Below are 24,215 nucleotides of genomic sequence, written 5' to 3'. Positions count from 1 at the left end.
GACCTGCGGACCTGACAGGAGCAGAATTAAGCACTAGATATAGCTGCTCTACTTATTTGTAGGGTTCTAGGAGATATTGATTTAAGATTTTCTTTTCTTCTTTATATTAATCTGGTTATTGTATATGTATCTATAAATATTGAAAATGTACTAAATACAGTCCCTTCACTATTCTGCAGTGTGTAGGAACTGTTGACATCATGTAAGTAGCAGAGTGGTCTACAGTGAGGTGTGATGGACTGCAGCTAGAAAATGCGGGTATTTCTACGCTTCGTAGCCGTTAAATATATGTGGTATTGAAAATAACAAAACTTTTTTTTTTTTTTTTTTCTATAATGTATTCTTTATATATTTCTTAGAGACTTTCTGGCCAAGGTTACTGTTTCTCCGCATCTCTTCCTCCTCTGCTGGCTTCTGCTGCTATTGAAGGTCTTAACGTTATGGAGGAAACCTCAGGTATTGATTAATAGGATTGAGGTCGGCATCTTATGTGTTTTACATGATGGCTGTCTGTTGCCTTTAAACTGTAGAAGAAATCTGCACAAAAAGCTAAATAATTTTATAAATACATTTTATTGCTTCCCTTTTACTGACCCTGAGTTTCTAGCCCAGAGCTGCATTCCCAATTCTACAGGCTTAAGAGCTGAAATCTCCCAGCAATCGTTTTCTGACTGCTGCACAGATCTTATACTGGGGATTTGCATTCTGGGAAGTTTCAACTTTATACCAGCTAGTGGACAGAAATCTAATATATAGGAAAAAATCTCCTACTACATCATTGAAGCTCCGCTAAACTATTAGCGGTATGTCCGATTACAAAACTGCTTCCCATAACAAGCTGCAGTATTGATCTGTGTATTGTTTTATTGTTTCTCCAAAAGGCATCAATGGCATGAAGTCTAGATTTGCGGCCTGCCAAAGACCCTTCTATCATTTTGTCTTCGGTCGCTGCCATGGATTTCCTATAGCAGTTTGCAGCTATTGAATGTGTGTGAATGGAAATCTACAAGGCTTGGTGTATCTTTAGTTTTTATTTTTTTCCGCATACTCTTTCACAGGCTCAAACTTTCAGCAGAGGCATATTTAAAGTGGCTTTGTGCACACTTTCTGGTACTGAAAATATACTGTTGGCCTGAGTGGCCAATTTAACCAATAATGTATGCTTTCTTTTCTAGCAAATGTTTAAAACGCTATACTTGGTTTTTACACATTTTATAATTATTTACTTATTGAAATCAACTTTGTCAAGAGTTTTTTTTAAACTTTTGTTCAATTTCTTCCTTGGGTTTAGTTTTCAAAATGAGCGATGCCACAAGTTCTACAAAATATGATTTGTTTTCTTCTGATACTGCTGTGCCTTTTGGTTTTCTTATGTTGGGAACGAACATTTTTCATTAAAATTGTTTTATTACATTCTTACATTTCTTTACTTATTTTTATTTTATTTGTTAATAGAAATATTCCACACCTTAAAAGAAAAGTGCCAAAGAATCAATAAAGCTTTGCAAGGGTATGTATAGAATATGTCCATTAACCTTTCCTTTAGGGTCAGTTCACACAGAGGTTTTTGGTGCCGATTTTGAGGAAGAAACTGCGTCGATATTCGCACCAAAAAACCGTTGAAATCGCCCCTTATTGAAATCAATGGGAGGCATAAAAAAACCCATGGCGCTCGTTTCTGATCTTTTTCCACAGCGTTTTTTTGCCTGCAGTCCTTGCATTCGATTCTAAGGCCGCAGGCAAAAACGCAGGAAATAAGCGCAGGCAGTTCAATATCTGCCTCAAAATTCCTGAAGGAATTCTGAGGCACATTTTTTTTCTGCCTGCAAAAAAAACATGTGAACAGGGCCTTAAAGAGACTCTGTCACCACATTATAAGTGCCCTATCTCCTACATAAGGAGATTGGCGCTATAATGTAGGTGACAGCAGTGATTTTTATTTAGAAAAAAACGATCTGTTTTCACCACTTTATTAGCGGTTTTAGATTTATGCTAATGAGTTGCTTAATGCCCAAGTGGGCGTTGTACTAAAATTGCTAATAAAGTGGTGATCGTTTTTTTTAAATAAAAAGCATTACTGTCACCTACATTATAGCGCCGATCTCCTTATATAGGAGATAGGGCACTTATAATGTGGTGACAGAGCCTCTTTAAGCCTCATGCACACGTAGCCGTGTGCGCAGCCCGTGATTGCGGCACGGACGGCCGCTGAGTCATCCGTGGTACGCCCGCAATTCATGGACCGTGCACACATTGATTTCAATGAGCCCAGACCGCAAACCCGGACCGTATAATGACTTGTCCTATCTTTTTGCGGCCCGGGTTTCCGGCCAATGCACAGACCGTCGAAACCACGGTCGTGTGCATGAGCCCATAGAAATGAACGGGTCCGCAATTCACTCCCCACATTTGCGGCTGAATTGCTGCCGCAAAAACACGTTCGTGTGCATGAGTCCTTAGACTTCATGTAAAATCCCTGTATAAAAAAACAAAAACCAGTAGCTCAAAAACCACACTTCAAGAGCCTGTTTCAAATAGTTCTGAGCCTAAGCTGGTAAGAAGATTATGGAGGGATGTCAGAGGTGATCCAGTAGTTTGAAGAATGTTGCTGATTTTCTTCACGAATAGTTTAAAGATTCATAGATATTACTAAGCAGGCTTCTTTGTATTGAGCTAGGTCACACAGCACATAAGAAACGAGTGTGAAAACGTCACATGCTTAAACAGATCATTGCATGAAACACTACACACACACACATTACTGTCACATATTCCTTTGAAAAATATCATCTGGACAAGTGGTGTTCATAAGCCCTTGGGCAATTTTAAACTTCACAAGAAATGTGGCAGATGTCTTCAATCCCATGATCCACCACCAAAGACACCCAGCAGTATTGTGCGGTCGGCACAGTTTTATTTTATTCATTTTTTTATGTTTCTCTCATCCATTTTAACCCCTTAAGGACACAGCCTGTTTTGGCCTTCAGGACACAGCCGATTTTTTTTCAAATCTGACGTGTTACTTTATGTGGTAATAACTCCAGAACGCTTTTACCTATCCAAGTGATTCTGAGAATGTTTTCTCGTGACATTATTGGAAATAGTCTGTAAAATTGAAAGTCCACCTTTTTTCTGAAAAAACGTAGACCTTTTTAATTTTTACTAGAAATAAAGGAGAAAAAGAACCACAAAATTTGTAAAGCAACTTCTCCCGATTACGGGAATACCGCATATGTGGTAATAAACCGCTGTTTGGACCCACGGCAGGGCTCAGAAGGGAAACAGCGCCATTTGGATTCTGGAGCACAGATTTTGCTGGAATGATTTTCAGTGCCATGTCGCGTTTGCAACGTCCTGGAGGTACCAAAACAGTGGAAACCCCCCAAAAGCGACCCCATTTTAGAAAGTACACCCCTCAAGGAATTTTCCTAGGGGTATAGTGAGCATTTTGACCCCACAGGTTATTTGCAGAATTTAGTGGAATTCGGCCATGAATATGAAAATCTACTTTTTTTCTGAAAAAACTTAGACATTTTAAATTTTTACTAGGAATAAAGGAGAAAAAGAACCACAAAATTTGTAAATAAACTTCTCCTGATTACAACCACATATGAGGTATTCCCGTAAACTGCTGTTTGGACCCACGGCAGGGCTCAGAAGGGAAGTAGTGCCATTTGGCTTTTTGAGAACAGATTTTGCTGGAATGGTTTTCGGTGTCATGTCATGTTTACAGAGCCACTGAGGTGCCAGTACAGTGGAAACTCCAAAAAAGTTACACCATTTTGGAAACTACACCCTGAAAGTATTCATTTAGGGGTATAGTGATTATGTTGACCATGTCGTTTTTTTTAGCTAGAATTATGGGAGAGGATAAAACTGAAGGAGCGCCTTGTGGCTTTTTGGGCCTAGTTAGATGAATTCCAGGCACAATTTATTTGCAGACTTTCTGAAGTGACTGAGCAGAAAACACTGTCCTTCAGTATTCATCTAGGGGTATAATGAAGTATTTAGTTATTTTTTTAGGTTTAATTCCAATTCATAAATGGGCAATAATGTACTAGTATTCATCTAGGGGTATAATGAAGTATTTAGGTTTTTTTTAGGTTAAATTCCAATTCATAAATGGGCAATAATGTACCGGAAATAGGGATGAAAGGCCAAAAATGGGTAAAAAAAAAAGTAGAGTAAGTCATAAAATTAATAATTTAGGGAGGAATGGTAGGCGCGAAAACAGTCCTTGATACACAATCCTGGCTTATCAGGACAAGTCTCACACTGATAGCCCGTGTCTTTTCGCATTCCGTTTTTATAACAGACGCAACATTTTTTGTATGGTCTTCTCTTTTTCTCAGTGGGGGGCACTTCACTTGGGAAGTGCTGGCCTCGCTGCTATGGGATGTACTTGCAGCCTCTTCTGCTCGGTCTTTGAAAAGTAGTTGCTTTATTACTTTTTCCTGGTATTCAAGATACCGTGCTTTATTCCATGACTTCCGATAAATAATAAAAGAATTGTACAGCGCTGTTTGTATGAGGTGCACTGCAGTCTTCTTGTACCATACGCGGGACTTCCTCATTGCGCTGTATGGCTGTAGCATTTGATCTGCCAGGTCTACGCCACCCATGTGCTGGTTATATTCCTGTATACACACAGGCTTGAGGGCGGTGGCATTACGCCCTCTTACTGGAACAGGGGTGCTGCTGTCCCCATGAATGGACGTGATGATAAAAACATCTTTTTTTTATCCCTAAATTTGGTCACCATCACAGTCCCATTAGACAATGACCTGCTATCACCAGGTCTCAGTTTCTGGTCGACCAAATTTTTTGGGAGGCCCTTTTGATTCCTCCGTATTGTGCCACAGGCGACTGTATTTTTATCAAATAGGTAGTGGAACAGTGGGACGCTAGTATAGAAATTATCTATATAAAGGTTATAACCTTTATCTAGTAGGGGGTACAAAAGGTCCCACACAATTTTGCCGCTTATATTGAGGACAGGGGGACACTCTGTTGGGCAGATTTGGGAGTCTTTTCCCTCGTAAATTCGAAATCTGTGAGTGTATCCACTTTCACTCTCACAGAGCTTATAAATTTTGATCCCGTATTTTGCCCTTTTACTTGGCAAGTATTGCCTAAAGCGTAGCCTTCCTTTGAAGAGAACGAGTGACTCATCTATGGCAATATTTTTATTAGGTGTGTATGCCTCTGAAAATTTTTCACTCAGAAGTGAAATGAGCGGCCTAATTTTAAATAACCTGTCCTGGTTGGGGTCACCAGGCGGAGGGCACTGGCTGTTGTCAGTGTAATGGAGGAATCTCAATATTGCCTCAAACCGAGTTCTCACCATTACAGCCCTGTACATTGGGGTAGCATACAAAACGTTGGTCGACCAGTAGGACCGTATGGTGGGTTTCTTAATAAGCCCCATATTAAGAAGGAGCCCCCAGAACTTTTTAATTTCTGCAGCACATGTTGGATGCCACTTCTGGCCTCTAGCGTAATATGACGCGGGGTGACTGGCCAGGTATTGTTCGGCATAAAGATTTGTTTGCGTGACCATTAGGTTCACCAATTCCTCCGTGAAGAAAATGTGAAAATTTTTTCATTCAGTGTACCCAGTGGTATCCATTTTTATTCCTGGGGCATAAGTGAATTCAGGAATTTGGGGTGAAAAAATATTTGGGGGCACCCAATTGGAGTCACTTGAGTGACTGTCACTCTGCCTACTCCGCCTTTGTGGGGGTTCCTCACTATCGCTAGAGGATGACAAAATAAGGAAGTGTTCCTCATCCTCACTGGCGGTTTCCGTGTCTGTGTCTGAACACAGCATGGCGTAGGCCTCCTCCACAGTGTAATTCTGTTTAGCCATAAATGTATACTTTTTTTAAAATTTTATGACAAATAAAAAAACGACGTCTGAAATGTCGTCAGAAACCTGGTGTATGCGTGTATATGTAAACCTACCTAAACTACTACTAAAATTTTTTAGATTTAAAATGTGAACTTTTTATTTTATGCTAAAACAAAAAATCGCGCCTAAAAAGTCAGCGCAGGAAGGGTTAACACTTTTTCGGACGTCTGCGTACGATATATATAGCGTATATTTAATATATATATATATATATATATATATATATATATACTATATAGCGTATGTATGTATATAATATACACGTGTATATATATATATGTGTGTGTGTGTGTGTGTGTGTGTGTGTGTATATATAATATATAAAAAATAATCACCTATATATATCCTACACTACATATAATTTTTTTAGATTTTTTTTTGTTGATTTTTTTAACAAAGGAAGTAACTTGGCAAAAGGAGAGGGAAGGGCAGGTGGATTGGGGAGCTCTATGGGGTTAAACGGCTTTGTGTGCTGTATTTCACGTGAGGGGACACACTAAATTCACTCTGGTCCGATCTCCTCAGAACTGTCACAACTGTGACAGAAATTAGGAGATCCGTCACAGAGGAAGGGCGGCAATTCACTTTTCTGCTGTGATTGGTCAGTCTGGAGTGACTGACCAATCACAGCGATCCACGGGGGGGGAGAGCCGTGATTGGTCCCACCGCCGATAGCTGTGACGCTCAGCTGTCTGACAGCTGAAGTCACTTTCCTGTCACCATTTGTTTACAAGCGGTGACAGTTTAACTGCAGGACGAGAATGCTCGTCCTAATGCGGCAACGACCCGCCGCTCAGGACGAGCATTCTCGTCCTGCGTCTTCAACCAGTTAAGTCAAATTTTTTCTAAGACCATTTGGGTCATTTAACATTATCTCATAAATTAAATTGATTGTGACCGTAGGAATGGTTTTGAATCAGAAACCAGTGCTTCATAGTGTATATTGTACACAAATCCAAAATAAACATAATGATTACATTTTTATCAGACTTTTCTTCACATGCTCACTGATTATTAATGGTTTTTATGTAAAGTGTTTTGTTTTTTTTAATAACTTATTTAAAACGTTGCAGACAATATCATGAAAACATAGTACAAAATCTTCAGTGTACAGATAGAATGGTACAATCAATATCACATAGTAGAAATGAGTAGAATGTGTTAGCAACATTTCTAAGTACAAACCAGTAGAAACATTAACAACAAAACCTGTAGTCTAAGCCACTTAAAAATATGTGCAGATAAAGACTATTAAAGAGTAAGTTATGTAAGCAATGGAAGTAAAATTAGAGACTCGATGGGTGAATCAAGAGTCTTCTGCATCTAGAGTTTCAGCAGTATCCAACCACAAACCCCAAATTTGTCAAGACAGCCGCGATGCTGATAAACCAGGCGCTCATAAGGTATGATAGTGTTAACTAATGCCTGCCACTGTGATATCTCTCATCCAATGTAGTGCTATAACCTTCCTGTCCAAGAACAATGTTTTCTTTAAGAATATAGAAATATAATATGTCCATATTTCTTCATCCAAAAGTCCAAATAATACAGTTTTGGGAGAATTAGGTAGAATATCAGGTAGAAGGGATGTAAGAAAATCGAACACTTGTGACCAGTAGGGTAGAGATGTAAGGGCAGTCCCACATAAGGTGCCAGAAGTCTGCCTCTAAGCGGTAACATCTATGGTGAGCCGAAGAGGACATTCTACCCATTTTATATAATCTAGTAGGGGTTAGATAGGCCTGATGTAAGATACACATCTGAATAATTTTACTATTAATAGCCGGAGAGACTGTAAGGTGAGAGCTTAAAACCCCAGATCTTACTCCTGAAGATAAAACTGCGATCTGCAGTAACCATTTGTCATACACCGGCAATGGAGTCGAGGCCACTTTAGTAGACAACAAATGAGTGTACAGTGCAGAGATAAGACCCCTAGGGCCCTGCAACTTCAGTAGCCCTTTTAAAGGGTACATCGATATGGTAGTAGTATTGGGTGGGAACTGAGAGTGAAAGGCATGGCGAAGCAGAAAATATCTGTACCATTACAACCGGGTGAGATGGTGGATCTCCTGCATTGAAGGAGGGTTAGAAATGCCCCGTCCGTATACACATCCCCCACCGTCATTATCCCCAATTGTTGCCATAATTAAGGATTAGGCATTGCCTGTATGGATGGTGGTGTGGGATTATGCCCTAAAGGTAACTCTGGGAGGGTATCACTAAAAAGTAACACATTCTTGGAGATGCGCCATACTGCTAAGGCTACCCTGTGCATGCGAAGGATATTCTAAATCGCTAATCAGGCTATTGCCAGCTACCAGGGAGGACCGTAAATAAGGGGAGTCTAATAAAGATGTATCAACAAACCAAGCCCGTAATCCCCGTATCTGGCCCGCCAAATAATACAAGTATAGGTCTGACAACGCCATTCCTCCATTAACCTTGGGGCGGTGCAGGGTAGTCAGTTTAAGTTTTGATCTGGAGGAACCCCAAATGAAGGTAATTATTAGAGAATTCAATGAGTGAAAGTATGATTGGGGAACAAGTTGTAGTATGTATAGGCATTTAGGTTGAATAACCGTTTTAATAAGGTTAATACGTCCCGCTACTGACAAAGGCAACTTAGATCATTGTTTTACTTTCAAACTTATGTGGGCCAATAGTGGGTCAATAGTTTCAGCCTTTACGATACCAAAATATGTGAAGTAAGTAACCACCGCTAAGGCCTGATTCACGCAAGCGTTGCGCATCTCGGACATGAAAAACTGCTGGTTTTTCACGTCCAAGGTGCATCCGTACGCACCGCTGCGGGACGCGATGTCACGCATCCCCCATAGTTGAGTCTATGGAGTGATGCGTGAAAAGAACGGACATCCTATTTTCGCACAGACCCTTCACACGGTCCATTGAAATAACGGCTGTGTGAACGGCCCCATTGAATTACATAGGTCCGTGGGACAGCCGCTGTTTCAACGGCCGTCCCACGGACGTTTAACACATTTGTGTAAATAAGGCCTTAGGATACTAAAGGATCTGAAATTGGATTAACTGCCGTATACATTATAGCGGATTTCAATTAACTCTCAACCCAGAGAATTGAGAAAAGTTATCCAGTAAATGAATGGCATGACCAAAATGACTCATTGGGGTTACGTAGAAAAAGGACCATATGATCCGCGTAGAGGCCAACTACATTGGTTCTCCCTCCCACTGCACAACTGTTATCGAGGAAGTAGATCTCAATCTAATTGCGATGGCCTCAATGGTGTTGGCGAATAAGGCCCGGGGATAGGGGGCATCCCTGCCTCGTGCCTCTAGTGAGATAAAAGGTATCAGAAGGGATGCCATTAACCACTACATTAGCTACTGGGGATCCATGACATAAAATTATGTCCAAAGCTAAAATGCTGAAGACCTGCTGAAAGAAAGGGCCACTCAACAGAATCAAATGCCTTCATGGTGTCCAATGACGCTACCGCCCAGGGCATATGTGCTCTACCCACCTGTATAATTGTATGTACCCTAAATGTAAATGATTTCTATTGATCATTCTAGATATTTGCCACTGCACTTGCACAAGCAGGCACTAATGCTGCTCTGTGCAAGTGCAGTGCGGTATATGATGGCACCCTTCCAAAGGTGGCGTAATTTTACATAGATGGATTTCAAAAAGTCAGAGGTGCACAATGCGTGATTATTGCTGTGTGAACCCCTGTAACAGATTCTCTTTAAAGCAGGAAATATGTCACTTAGTATATTTACATAGCAATTGAAGCTTATGACATATGTGCTTTACTTTTATTTTACTATAAAATATTATTAGCCACATTCTTAGTAAGAAATCCTTAGCCACTGAGGAGCTTTTTTCAATGTAGGACTGCTTGAAATGTTGTTCTTCCTACTAATCTTGTATTTGTTTTATGTAGTGTTGAAGGGTTAAAGGTTGTTGGTGAGAACTTCTCCCCTGCCTTTCATCTGCAGTTAGAAAAAAGCACAGGATGCCGGGAAACAGATACAAAAATGCTACAAGATATTGTAGATCACGTAAGTGCTGCAAATGACCATTGATTTATTTTTTGACTGACTTTTAAACTCCTACGTACCTGAAAACATAACGTATTATAGTAAATGACAGAAATCATTGCCAGACCCAGCAGAGTTCTCCTTGACCTTTTCAACTATTTCTTTAGAGACTAGCGTTATAATTTTACACAGAAATAGGCACAGCATACAATCATGAAATGTGATCCTTTTTCTCATGACAGAACTCATCGTTTTTAAGTCATGGTGTGGTTTTCAAATGATGTCAACAAGGAATTAAATGGGTTGTCCAGGTTGGGGGCTGTAATTTATACTGATGACCTATCCACAGGATAATTCATGAGTTTATGATCGGTGGGAGATCAGACATCCGGACACAGCACCAATCGGCTGTTCCGGCAGCTTACGGTCCCCGGAGCCAATGCGGGGGTCGGTGCCGGAAGCAGAAGGCTCCGACCACTGTATAGCGGCCGTGTTGGGTTACTGAAGCTCTGCTTCTATTCACTTGAAGAGAAGCAGAGCTGCAGCACGGCCGCTATAAAGCAGTCCGAGCCTATTGCTTCCGGCACCGACCCCTGCATAGATTTTGGTCCCCGGAGGCAGCTGGAACAGTGGATTAGTGCGGGGTCTGGGTGTCTGACCTCCACCAATCATATACCGATGACCTGTCATTTGGATAGGTCATCAGTAAATAAAAACAGCCCCCAACCTGGACAACCCTTTAAAGTAAAACTTTCCTATTCCGTACAACTCCTAGACAGCACCACCATGAGGAGTTCCTTGCCTTTTCAGGCACAGGTGAAATACAGGAGAGGTTCACGTTCTCCTTCCCCTAACCTTTTTGTTCTTGTTCACTCCCCCATGGAATGTGGAAGAGGAGAACTTTGTAGAAATCTTCAACATTAGGTCACCATCCTGGAGGCTTTTTTTGTTTGCATGTCGCTGGGCTTCTTAGTGATGGGGAGGTTTGGTGTTCAAGACTGGATTCGAGGCAGGCAACCCCCAATCCTCTGGTAGCTGAGGGCTTGGGGCATCCCCGCTCGAACGTGTGAGATTGATATAAGTATCGATCTCACCCGTTTAACCCCTCAGATGCGGCGCTCAATAGCGAGCGCCGCATCTGAGTGATTTTGGAGAGAGGGAGCTCCCTCTCATCCCACCGGCACCCGGCAATAAGATCGCCGATTGTCTGTGTCTCCGATGGCAGCCGGGGGCCTAATAAAGGCCCCCAGGTCTGCCTGTAGTGAATGCCTGCTAGGTGATGCCGGAGGCAGGGCCTAGCAGATACCTGTCCGTTTTAAACGGAAAGGCAGCAATACAAAAGTATTGCAGTGTATTATGAATGCGTTCGGATAATCGCATATTAAAGTCCCTTAGTGGGACTAGTAAAAAAAAATAAAAAAAAGGTTAATAAAGTTAATAAAAAAAGATGTGAAAAAAAATGAAAAACCCACTTTTTCCCCTTACAAAATGCTTTACTATTCAAAAACACAATAAAGCAAAAAAGTTACACATATTTGGTATCGCCGCGTCTGTAACGACCCCGACTATAAATCTATTACATTATTTAACCCGCACGGTGAGTGCCGTAAAAAATAAAATAAAGAACAATGGAAAAATTGCTGTTTTCTGTGAATTCTGACTTAAAAAAAATGTGCTAAAAAGTGATCAAAAAGTCGCATCTACTCCAAAATGGTACCGATAAACTACAAGTCGTCCCGCAAAAAGAAAAGTCCTCATACAACCGCATCGGCAAAAAAAGAAAAAAAGTTATGGCTCTTCAAATATGGAGACATAAAAGCAAATATTTCTGGAAAAAAAGCGTTTTTACTGAGTAAAAGCAGTAAAACATACAAAAACGATACAAATTTGCAACCCGCTAAATAAAGTTATTGTGTTATTTATAACACACGGTAAATGGCGTAGATTTAGGACGCAAAGAAAATTTCTGTTTTTCAATTCCCCCCCCCCCCCCCCCCAAAAAGGTTGTTAAAAGATAATTAATAAATTATATGTACCTAAAAATGGTGCTATTAAAAAATACAACTTGTCCCGCAAAAAACAAGACCTTACACAGCTATGTCGACGCAAAAATAAAAAAGTTCTAGCTCTTGGAATGCAACGATGGAAAAACTTGGAAAATAGCTTGGTCATTAAGGTTAAACCCCTTAGTGACCACCAATACGCCTTTTTACGTCGGTCACTAAGGGGCCTTAGGCTAGGCTGACGCCTTTTCACGTGAGCCTAGTCTAAGTCCTGCACGGGTCTCCCGTGCAGGCAGGAGCCGGGGCTCTGCTGTCTGATGACCGCTGAGCTCCTGCTCCAACGCCCGCGATCGAAGTTTACTTCGATCGCGGACGTTTAACCCGTTAAATGCGGCATTTAACTTTGTTTACAGAGGGAGTGAGCTCCCTCTGTCACCCATCGGCGGCCCGCGAATGCAATCGTGTGTGTCCGATGGGGTGTCATGGCAGCCGGGGGCTTGATAAAATCCCCCTGGTCTGCCCTGGACATATGCCTGTTAGGACGTGCCGGAGGCACGTCCTAACAGATTGCCTGTCAGATTTACACTGACAGGCAATAATGCTCTGGTATACGAAGTATACCAAAGCATTATAGCAGCGATCTGAAGATCGCACAGTAAAGTCCCCTAGTGGGACTAGTGAAATAAAAAATAAATGTGAAATAAAGATTAATAATAAAAATTACAGTAAATAAATCCATTTTTTTTCCATAAAAAGTGGTTTTATTTAGTAAAAGTGTAAAAAATAAATGAAAGTACACATATATGGTATTGCCGCGACCGTAATGACTCCATTAATAAAGTTAATATGTAATTTAAACCGCAAGGTGAACACCGTAAAAAAAAAACTCAAAAACAATGGCGAAATTGCAATTTTTTTCTATTGCCCCCCAAAAAGTCATAATAAAAATTAATCAATAAGTCCCATGCACCCCAAAACAGTACCAATCAAAAGTACGTCTCGTCCCGCAGAAAACAAGCCCAAAAAATCACTACATTGATGGAAAAATAAAAAAAATTACGGCTCTTGGAAAGAGACGATGCAAAAACAAATAATTTTAGTTCAAAAGTGTTTTTATTGTGCAAAAGTCGTAAAACATAAAAAACCTCTACATATGTGGTATCGGCGTAATCGTACCGACCCATAGAATAAAGGTAACATGTTATTTACGCCGCACAGTGAACGGCGTCAATTTAAAAACGCATAGAACAATGGCGGAATTTCAGGGTTTTTTATAATCCCCCCCCAAAAGTTAATAAAAGTTAATAAAAAAATTATATGTACCCAAAAATGGTGCTATTAAAAAGCACAACTAATCCCGCAAAAAACAAGTCCTCATACAGCTATGTAGACGAAAAAATAAAAACGTTATAGCTCTTTGAATGCGACTATAGAAAAACGAATAAAATAGCTTGGTCATTAGGGCCTAAAATGGGCTGGTCACTAAGGGGTTAAAATAGGCTGGTCATTAAGGGCTTAATCATCCCCATTTTGTTAACATTATTAGATTCTTTAACTTGCGCAAAGAGACCAGACACTCCGAAGACTCTGTTCTGTTCTACCTTTATTCAGGAAGTACAGCTGATTCTATACCGTAATGAAGAACCTAGAAATACATTGATATCCAATCACAGTAGAGGTTCACATCTCTTCCATAAACCAATAATAATGAAGTACTGCCATTTTAAATGACATCAGATTATTACTAAGACCGTAATCATATGATCTTACATGACTATTGCTCTGGTTGTGTGAAACGAAAGATGTTTAGGAGAAGTAAGCTGATGTCCTATTCTACTTCCATGTGTGTTTTATTTGAACTAATGCACTCCAATTCCTACAAGCCAGTTATGAGACGGATCATGCTATTTGAAGTATATTTGGAAAATGTGTTGCTGTTTTTGGGACGTAGCAGGTCATCTCACAAAGACTGTAAGGGTGGCACGACTGCTGCATGTACGGGCACCCTTTATTCTTACCTTGATTTCTTCTAATAAGTGTCGTTTCTCCACCTATGATCATTCAGTGATGTTGGTTATAGGTTTAACAACTGTTTAAATGCACAACATCTGGGCCTTCTATAAAAACCCAATTTATTCATGTTTCAGTGCATGAATCGGAAAATTGCATTAACTCAAGCTCGTTATTTGGAAAAAGAGGAGAAGAATCTCCCACCACCAAGGTCGGTAACGCTAGAGTTTTCTTTTGGAAATGTTTAAGAGTATCTTGTACTGTCTCTTAACTTTTCTTAGTGTAATATCACCACTACAGATATTTTTGGCACAGTTCAGAGAATGCTGTTTATAGGGGTCTGATGATTGGTTGTTGTTGTTTTATACACTATTGTCAAAAGATTGAGAACATTTGCAAAAGGGAAGACCGGCACGACACAAACAAATGACAGGATCCAAGACACAAGCCTCAAAATTGCACAACAACCTGATTGAAGTTTCTGACTATAACTAATAGACAGATCTGTATATAGATTTTTTTTTTATAATGTATTGTTTTTTTTTCTTAATATGAACAGTGTGATACAGTATATTTGCAAACCGAAAATCCATCTTCAATTTATTGTAATGCTGGATTCACACACACCGTGTACTCACATTTTTGTGGGCGGTTTTTGCAAAAAAAATTAGCACTTTTTTTTATTTGGACCAAAAAAATGCTGTGGAAGATGGCACTTTAAAGTCTAAAAGTTTTGTAGGAGAAATCCTCCAGCTCACATTAGGCAGGTTTGCACTGCTGATTGCGCCCGGATACCCGCGTCGGCACACGGTGTAGAAACGTATAGGGTTGTGAAGGATGGATCCAGCGCCAAGACAAAAGATATATTAAAAAAGGGAACTCCGTTCCAATTTTATTCGAGATTTTATTAAAAATAGAAAATTCCAGGTACAAGGGTGGATAGAAGGTATAAGCGCTGCCTTTAAAGTCTATAGTGAAACATTGAGAAGCCTACAAACACTGCATTTTGGTTTGTGCCTTTTTTGTAGCATCTTTTTTTTTTTTTTTCAGCGTTTGTGCAGTTTTTCAAAACACATCATTCGCTCAGTATGGTGGTCTTTCTGTAATTTTTTTCCCGTAGTCTTCATTAGAGGACTTGTACAAAACGACTCATTTTAATTTTTTATTTTTTTTTAAAAACACATGTTATTTTTGTGCGTTTTTAAAACGCTGAAGTTGTGTTGTGCTTCTGCAACTGAGCAATGAGCCAGGGGAAGATCAGGATAGCCTGCCCTCGTCTCGTTGGTTAAAGCATTATGTACTGTCGAGATCTTAGGACGCAGACTGACTGTGTGTACGTTGAAATTAATTCTTAAAGCAGTATGTAGTTAGCTTCTGTGCGCCCCCTAGTGATTGCTGCCGGCAGACAGAATTTTGTCATGAAAACCATAATGGTATTCTCATTTACGTATAATTCTTTCCCTAATAACCGCTTTGAGAGGATCTAAAACATGTTCTGTGTTTTACAGCATAAGGGTAATAGTGACTGTCGAGCAAACAGATGAAGAACTGAACACGGCCGCCTCAGTGATCAAGCAAGCAGCCTCTTTGATATTAAATTAATTTTTTATTTTTATTAAGTTGATACATTTCTGATAAATTAAGGACATGCTGATGACGGTAAGCTGTTTACCGTGATCCAGGGAGAAGGCGCTACATATGTAGCCTTAGAGCAGCATACATTCCAAGTCTGAGGGGGAAAGAAAACTAGCAGAAAACCAAATAATGGTGCAGAACAGATTGTCATGTACCTTTTTTACAACTTACGCTGTGATTTTCTGTTTTGTTTTTTTCTCTAATTTCTGTTTGCTAACAAATAAATTTTTTAAAAGGTATTACCCACAGTAAAGTGAATAGAAACCTGGGTCTATTAGTCTTTTTTTTTTTTTATTTGGAACAAATCTTCCATCCTGTCATGTTGGAAACCTCCTACAGCTAACTTGAGGACATGTATGTTTATAGATACACGATATATGTGAATATTATTTTGATAGGTGTGTGTGCTTCTATATAAAGGTGTACATATATGCAGATGGATACAGGCACACTTTTTTTATGTTGAACCTTTTCCAAGATTTCAGATGTTTCAAAGAGGAAAAAAAAGATTGTTTATTAACAAACCTGACTTGCTATTTGTATTCCTGACTGGATAAAAGTGTAATTGAATCACTGGTTGTTTTTTATGACTTAAAATGCCCATGTGTAAAAACTCTTAACGTGATAACATAATTACATTTTTTTCATTTTTTTTAACATTAGCAGATGACACTCCTTTTATATGTATTTAACCAAACACTTAATTTTCAGCATTGATCTGCATGGAGCCCCATGGATTTGGTTTTTACTTCCGATGGGGCCTTGCGTACCTATAACGTATACACCTATATGAAGTATATTTTATGCTTCCCTTCATAAAAGCACTACAGTCTCTGTATGCTAAATGGGAATGGGCACAAGTTCACCTTTTGTAGAACTGGTCAGTGCCATAAGGGTGGGTTGCATTTCTCGGTTTACATAATTTTTTTTTCTGGTTCCAAGCATATTCGACTTAAAGGCACCTATCTGTCTTGCAAATATTACTAATGCATATGTCTGCTTCATAGTAGTGAAGGGAATGCTTGACATTTGCTACTTTCTGATCATTTTCAAGGCAATTTGACTTGAAAGTGCATGATGGATGTAACCTCAAAATTTCTGCTCTGTTTCTTACCTATAAGTCACAAGTAGAATTCACAAAGATATGTGGTTGAAAGGAATAAAAATCCTGAAGAAGAGTCATGTGAACTTCATGCTACCAAGTGACTGCCTTTTCGGGTGAGAGTCATTTAGGGCTTAGACGACCGTCTGATCTATACCCGGTTAGTGATCATAATGGCAGCTACACATTGTTTGAAATGTTACTTCACGCTTGTTTTCCACATCCGCTATTGTCTATCGGTCGTGTCTATTTTTATACTGCGCACATCTACATGTTCACATGTACAAAAAGAGCTTTATATTTACTAGTTAAACCTGGCGTGTTACTTTTAGTTCTTGTCATGTTATGAAAAATATGCTGCCTATATTGATAATTATAACAATTCTATATTTTATTAGTATACCCACTTACTAAGTAAAATGGCATTCAGAAGTGGAATTCTCACTATTATATCTGCATTACATTTTTAGTAACTTTATGAATACTTTAGTGTTACTTTATGCTTTTTAATTATATAATGTCTTAGTCTTTGGTCAGACAGAAAGCTAAATTCAAACATTTGCCGGATTCCAGTTAACAGTGACGTAACGTTAAAGTTAGGGCTAATCTAAATAATAGCTTTGACTTTAGGCTTTGTACATTTTGACTTGTCAACTGTACCGTCCAATGTACAAGCTGCCCCTGTCACCTCGGCCGGGAGGAGCAGAGCAGATAAAATGATAGTGACCCTTTTAGGTAATATGTCTTTGCAAACTCTATTGTTTTTCCAAGGAGGTTTGTTGATTTTTGAACAAAGTTTGAAAGCAGCTACTTACAGAGCCTAGCGAAAGTCGTCGTCGTCCCCCTCCCCACCCCCCCCCCCCCCCCACCAGTTTTCCGGTTTTGTTGCATTACAACCTTGATTTTAAAATTTAAATTTTTTTGGGTGGTTTGAACCATTTGATTTACACAACATGTCTACCACTTTTCAAGGTGCAAAATATTTTATACGGTGACAGTCACAGCCTTTTCCTGCAATTACAGATATAAGTCTCGTGCGGTTATGTCTCTATTGGCTTATCACATCTTGACATTAGGATTTTTGTCCATTCTTCCAGGCAGAACTGCTCCAACTTGATGGGTTTCGTTGGTGTACAGCAGTTTTCAAGTCATGTCACAGATTATTTATAAGATTGAGGTCTGGACTCTGACTAGGCCATTCCAAGATATATAAATGTTCCCCATTCAGTGTAGCTTTAGCAATATGTTTACTGTCAGACTGAAACGGGTTTCCTGAAGAATTGCCAGTATTTACTGCCATCCATCTTTCCTTCAATCCTGACCAGTTTACCAGTCCCTGCCAATGAAAAGCCTCACCACAGCATGATGCTGCCACCACCATGCTTCTTGGGATGATTAAAAGGGTTTTTAGTTGTTTTGTTTTTTAACAAGGTGTCTGTTTGTTTTTCATTCCACTGCAACAATTTGGACTTTTTTTTTTGTCCGGTCCATTACATAAAATCTAATTCTTTTTTTTTTTTAATGCAACAAAACCGGAAAAACACCATGGCGGTAAATAGTCTCGCAAGGCATGGTATTTTGTAACTATAATAACTGTCAATAATAAAAACGAGTATCCTACCATCAGAAATCCATGGTAAATAGACTTTTAAAGGATCGTTTGTAACTACTGATGTTTTGTACTAAATTTCCTTTTTTTGAATTTTATTTTTATTTTTATTTTTTTAAACATGTGCCTTTTTGTTGCTGCTAAAATAAAAGAACTCCTAGAATTGGAATAGAATTTTGTTTAAATAAAACGGTACAAAAAATGTTTCATGTTTTGTCCTTATGTACATCTATAATGTTTATTTACAGTATTGCCAATTAGAAATTTGCCAGTTATGGGTGACGTGACAGAATAGTAGTTGTGTTGTAGCAGAAAGTCACAGCACTACCTCAATTTAAAGAAGGGTGTAAAATGTTCCCTCTGGCCGCACATATCCATGGAACTCTTCCTTGTAGTCTGATAGTAGCATAAACTACCGAGCGAGCCGGCTTTGGAACCCATAAATCCCAAATTATATGGCCCTCGTCTGAATACCCCTTTAAGATATTGCTGCTCTCCTACTGGAAGAAATTTTCTGTTCACAGCCTGTGAATACAGCTTATGTTATATCCCAGAGCTGTATTCATGTATTTTGCTGGTTGTTACAATAAAGATTAGCCTGCGGTCACACGTGCGTTGTTCTTTGGTTTTTTTTTTGGGGGGGGGGGGGGTTTGCTGATGTTTTTTGTGAGGTTTTCCTATTCATCAGATTGCACTTCAGTTCCCAGTGTAAAAACTACACTTTCCAGAATGCAGCTAACCAAAACATGCTTAAGCAGACATTGAGCCAGCAACGAATGCTGGGATATATCGGCTCTTAAGAGTCCAAAATTCAGCTCTGGGCTGTAACACAGAATCAGTATAAGTAAAGTAATACAATAGGGCAGATTTACTAATCAAATCGAGTTCTGTTACACATTCTGTGCATCATATTGATAGTGTTTCAGCCACTTTTTGTGCTCTAAATATTTTGGTGCAAAAAAGTGGTCTAAGGGTATGTTTACACGGCCTAATTTCGGCCGTTTTTCGGGCCGTAAACGCCCGAAAAACGGCCGAAAAATCGAAAGCCGAACGCCTCCAAACATCTGCTCATTGATTTCAATGGGAAAACATTGTTCTGTTTCGACGGAGCATTTTTCGCTGTGTTCTTTTTCACATCCATTTTTTTACGCATAAAAAAAAATTGCAGGACACTTTTTGGGACTTTTTTTTGAGCAGTTTTCCATAGATTCTATTGAACAAAGCTCCAAAAACGGCTGTAAAAAAACGCAGCGAAAATCGCGAGTGGCACAAACGTCTGAAAATCAGGAGCGGTATTCTCTTGAAAACAGCTCCGTATTTAGAGACTTTTTTGCTCACTGCGTGTGAACATACCCTAACGCTATGTTCACATCTGCGTCGGAGGCTCCGTTAGGGGCCTTCGTTGCAGATCCGGCAGGGTTTTCCGGAGACCATAATGCAGCATGCCACGCTATTGTGTTAGAGCATTAGATCGTAGCCATGCGGCGCCATGGTTGACGCTGAAACCAACGTTTGTTCAGCCCTAGAAGTTAATATGTGCCTCCTTCCTGAACCATGCAGTGTCTGTGTGCTCCCAAGATTTTTATATTTGCATACAATTTTTGGTACAAATTCTCATGGGACATTCTGTTTGGAGATGGCTCAAAAGGAAAAAACAAACTTGTATTTTTCATAGAAGATGGTAAACTAAATGACTTCCTACCAATGATGACTGCAAAATTTATTTGAAACAAGTATAAAGTGTTCTGACTAAAGGAGCAGATGTCCATCTGTTTGTACCAATTGTTTTTAGTAATGCAGTTGTAAGATTATGCCTTTTATAATAATTGTTAAAGGAAAGGTGTCGTGTTTTTGTTTTTTTTTTCTTCATTTGTGTGTTTATTCAATAAAATGTTATTTACTTTATTTTTTTTGTCAGATTTTTTTTTGTCATTTTACGTTTTTAACTTAACTGGGGGCTGACATTGTTTATTTCTTCTGTGTATGTGTCTGTCCAACACACACACGCACACTATAATGAACAGCTCCCGTTCACATGTCCCTTGCTTCTGCTGTCTAGCTCTGTACTGCACATGCGCAATTCAGAGCAACCAGCATAGAGCTGGTTTATAGGGGGAAAGCCTGCGCCATTTTGGAGACCGGTAGCACTGCGTGCGCTCTGCATGTTTGGGGCATACGCCGCCGCCCACTGATCTGCTGTAACTTCTCCCTCTCCTGGCATGCTGTCAGGAGAGGGAGAATAGTAATAACACATTTTTTTTTTTTTTCAAAATGCCGGTCCCAGGTCTAATTTATTTATTTACTTCAAGGGTGTGTTTGTTTGTTTTTTTGGGAGTGGCTGCATGTGTGTGTGTGGGGGGAAAGCTCCATGATGCGCCAGAATTATTAACCCCTTCCCTCTTTAGCCACTTTTGACCTTCCTGACAGAGCTTCATTTTTCAAATCTGACGTGTCACTTTATGTGGTAATAACTCCGGAATGCTTTCACCTATCCAAGCGATTCTGAGATTGTTTTCTCGTGACACATTGGACTTTATGTTACTGGCAAAATTTGCTCGATATGTTCAGTATTTAATTGTGAAAAACACCAAAAATTAGCGAAAAATTGCAAAAATTAGCATTTTTCTCAATTTAAATGTATCTGCTTGTAAGACAGGCAGTTATACCACACAAAATTGTTGCTAATTAACATCACCCATATGTCTACTTTAGATTGGCATCGTTTTTTGAACATCCTTTTATTTTTCTATGACCTCACAAGGCTTAGAACTTTAGCAGCAATTTCTCACATTTTCAAGAAAATTTCAAAAGGCTATTTTTACAGGGGCCAGTTCAGTTGTGAAGTGGTTTTGAGGGCCTTATATATTAGAAACCCCCAAAAAGTCACCCCATTTTAAAAACTTCACCCCTCAAAGTATTCAAAACAGCATTTAGAAAATGTCTTAACCCTTTACACATTTCACAGGAATTAAAGCAAAGTAGAGGTGAAATTTACAAATTTCATATTTTTCTGCAGAAATAAATTTTTAATAAATTTTTTTTTATAACACAGAAGGTTTTACCAGAGAAATGCAACTCAATATTTGTTGCCCAGTTTCTGCAGTTTTAGGAAATATCCCACATGTGGCCGTAGCGTGCTACTGGAATGAAGCACCGGCCTCAGAAGCAAAGGAGCGCCTAGTGGATTTTGGGGCCTTATTTTTGTTAGAATATATTTTAGGCACCATGTCAGGTTTGAAGGGCTCTTGCAGTGGCAAAACAGTAAAAATCCCCCAAAAGTGACCCCATCTGGGAAACTAGACACCTCAAGGAAATTATCTAGGGGTGTAGTGAGCATTTTGACAGCACAGGTTTTTTACCGAAATTATTGGAAGTAGGCCGTGAAAATTAAAATCAACATTTCTTCAAAGAAAATGTAGGTTTAGCGATTTTTTTTTTTTTCTCATTTCCACAAGGATTAAAGGAGAAAAAGCACCACAAAATTTGTAAAGCAATTTCTCCCGAGTAAAACACTACCTCACATGTGGTAATAAACTGTTGTTTGGAGACACGGCGTGGCTGAGAAGGGAAAGAGCGCTATTTGGCTTTTGGAGTTCACATTTAGCAGGAATGGTTTGCAGAGGCCATGTCACATTTACAAAGCCCCTGAAGTGACAAAACAGTGGAAACCCCCAACAAGTGACCCCATTTTGGAAACTACACCCATTGAGGAAATTATCTAGGGGTATAGTGAGCGATTTGACCCCACAGTTTTTTTTGCAGAAATTATTGGAAGTAGGCCCTGAAAATAATAATCTACATTTTTTCAAAAAAAAAATCTAGGTTTAGCTAATTTTTTCTCATTTCCAGAAGGACTGAAGGAGAAAAAGCACCACAAAATTTGTAAAGCAATTTCTCCCGAGTAAAACAATACCCCACATGTGGTAATAAACGGCTGTTTGGACACACTGCAGGGCTTAGAAGGGAAAGAGCACTATTTGGCTTTTTGAGATCCCATTTAGCAGGAATGATTTGCGGAGGCCAGGTCACATTTGCAAAGCCCCTGAGGGGACAAAACAATGAAAACGCCCAAAAAGGGACTCCATTTAGGAAACTACTCCTCTTGAGGAATTCAGAACCGATAAAAACACAGGGACATATACAAAAACACTGAAAAAGGCCATACTTACAAATGGACACAGCCAGGTCAGAAATGCTCTTGAGGAATTCATCTAGGGGTGTAGTGAGCATTTTGACCCCACAGATGTTTCATAGAATTTATTAGAATTAGGCAGTGAAAATAAAAACAGTCCTTTTTCTTCAATAAGATGTAGCTTTAGCGCAAATTTTTTCATTTTCTCAACAAATAAAGGAAGAAAAAAAAAACGAACATTTGTAAAGCAATTTCTCCCGAGTACGGCAATACCCCATATGTGGTCATAAACTGCTGTTTGGGCAAACGGCAGGGCTCAGAAAGGAAGGACCGCCATTTGGTGTGCAGATGTTGCTGGATTGGTTTCTGGGCGCCTGTGGGCCCAAAACAGTGGAAACCCCCCAGAAGTGACCCCATTTTGGAAACTACACCCCTCAATGCATTTACCAAGGGGTGTAGTAAGCATTTTAACACTGCAGGTGTTTTGTAGAAATTAGTGTTCACTCGATGTTGCAGAGTGAAAATGGGATTTTTTTCCATAGATATGCCAATATGTGGTGCCCGGCTTGTGCCACCATAACAAGACAGCTCTCTAATTATTATGTGGTGTTTCCCGGTTTTAGAAGCACCCTACATGTGGCCCTAATCTTTTGTCTGGACATATGACAGGGCTCAGAAGTGAAGAGTACCATGCGGAGTGGAGGCCTAATTTGGCGATTTACAAAGTATTGGTTCACAACTGCAGAGGCTCAGATATGAAATAATAAAAAGAAACCCCTGATAAGTGACCCCCACTATGGAAACTGCACCCCTCAAGGCATTTATTAAGGGGTGTAGTGAGCATTTTCACCCCACAGGTCTTTTCCATAAATGAATGCGCTGCGGATGGTGCAAATTAAAAATTTATATTTTTCCCTAGATATGCCATTCAGTGGCAAATATGTCATGCCCAGCTTATGACGCTGGAGACACACACCCCAAAAATTGTTAAAAGGGTTCTCCCGGGTATGACGATGCCATATATGTTGAAGGAAACTGCTGTTTGGGGACGCTGTAGGGTTCAGAGCCGAGGGAGCACCATTTGGCTTTTGGAGAGCAGATTTTGCTTGGTACTATATTTGTTTGAGTATTGCTGGTGTTTTATAATGTGGGGGTACATGTAAGCGGGGTGGAGTATATAAGGGGCATAGTCGGGTGGTATAAAAAAAAAATAATAATCCATATATGTGTGTTACGCTGTGAAGCAATCCTTTCCGCACAGGCCAGTGTCTCACTGATAAATGGTGTCATTTCTTATCCCCCTTTTGGTCCACACTCAGCACCTTTTGTAGTTTGGGGAATTTTGCTGGGAAAGTGTTGTCCTGGTATAATACGGGCACCGTCTCTTCCAGCGGATATGTTTGGGCTCTCCCCTTCCTGGTTCCCTAATTTTAGGTCCTTGATAAATCGCCTCTTGAAACAGAAGAAATGTTCCCCTCGGGCACAACTGCATATTTTTTTATTTTGTGACTTATTGGAGCCATAACTAATTTTATTTTTCATAGACGTAGCGGTATGAGGGCTGGTTTGTTGCGGGACGAGCTGTAGTTATTATTGGTACCATTTTGGGGTACATGTGACTTTTTGATCACCTTTTATCCTATTTTTTGGGATGCCAGGTAAACAAAAAAACGCAATTCTGGCACAGCTTTTTTTCGTTTTTTTTTATACAGCGTTCACCATGCGTTATAAATTACATGTTAACTTTATTCTGCGGGTCAGTACGATTCTGGCGATACCTAATTTAT

At 39.6% G+C, this 24,215-nt stretch overlaps 1 protein-coding gene across 1 annotated transcript in view; it reads left to right on the top strand.

Moving 5' to 3' along the window:
• The window catches only part of SPTLC1 (serine palmitoyltransferase long chain base subunit 1), an 89,179-nt gene extending 68,978 nt beyond the window's left edge, over window positions 1-20,201 (top strand). The window contains exons 11-15 of the mRNA XM_075828859.1: window positions 360-456; window positions 1,456-1,510; window positions 9,841-9,958; window positions 14,088-14,161; window positions 15,459-20,201. Of these exons, the coding sequence (XP_075684974.1) occupies window positions 360-456; window positions 1,456-1,510; window positions 9,841-9,958; window positions 14,088-14,161; window positions 15,459-15,552 (438 nt within the window). The 3' untranslated portion in view covers window positions 15,553-20,201. The remainder of the gene's footprint in view (window positions 1-359; window positions 457-1,455; window positions 1,511-9,840; window positions 9,959-14,087; window positions 14,162-15,458) is intronic.
• The last annotated feature ends 4,014 nt before the right edge of the window (window positions 20,202-24,215 follow it).

Source organism: Rhinoderma darwinii, chromosome 1 (genome assembly GCF_050947455.1).
Source record: "Rhinoderma darwinii isolate aRhiDar2 chromosome 1, aRhiDar2.hap1, whole genome shotgun sequence".
Taxonomy (NCBI): Eukaryota; Metazoa; Chordata; class Amphibia; order Anura; family Rhinodermatidae; genus Rhinoderma; species Rhinoderma darwinii.
Note: the sequence above shows the minus strand (reverse complement) of the source record. Positions and strands in the feature narration are given on the sequence as shown.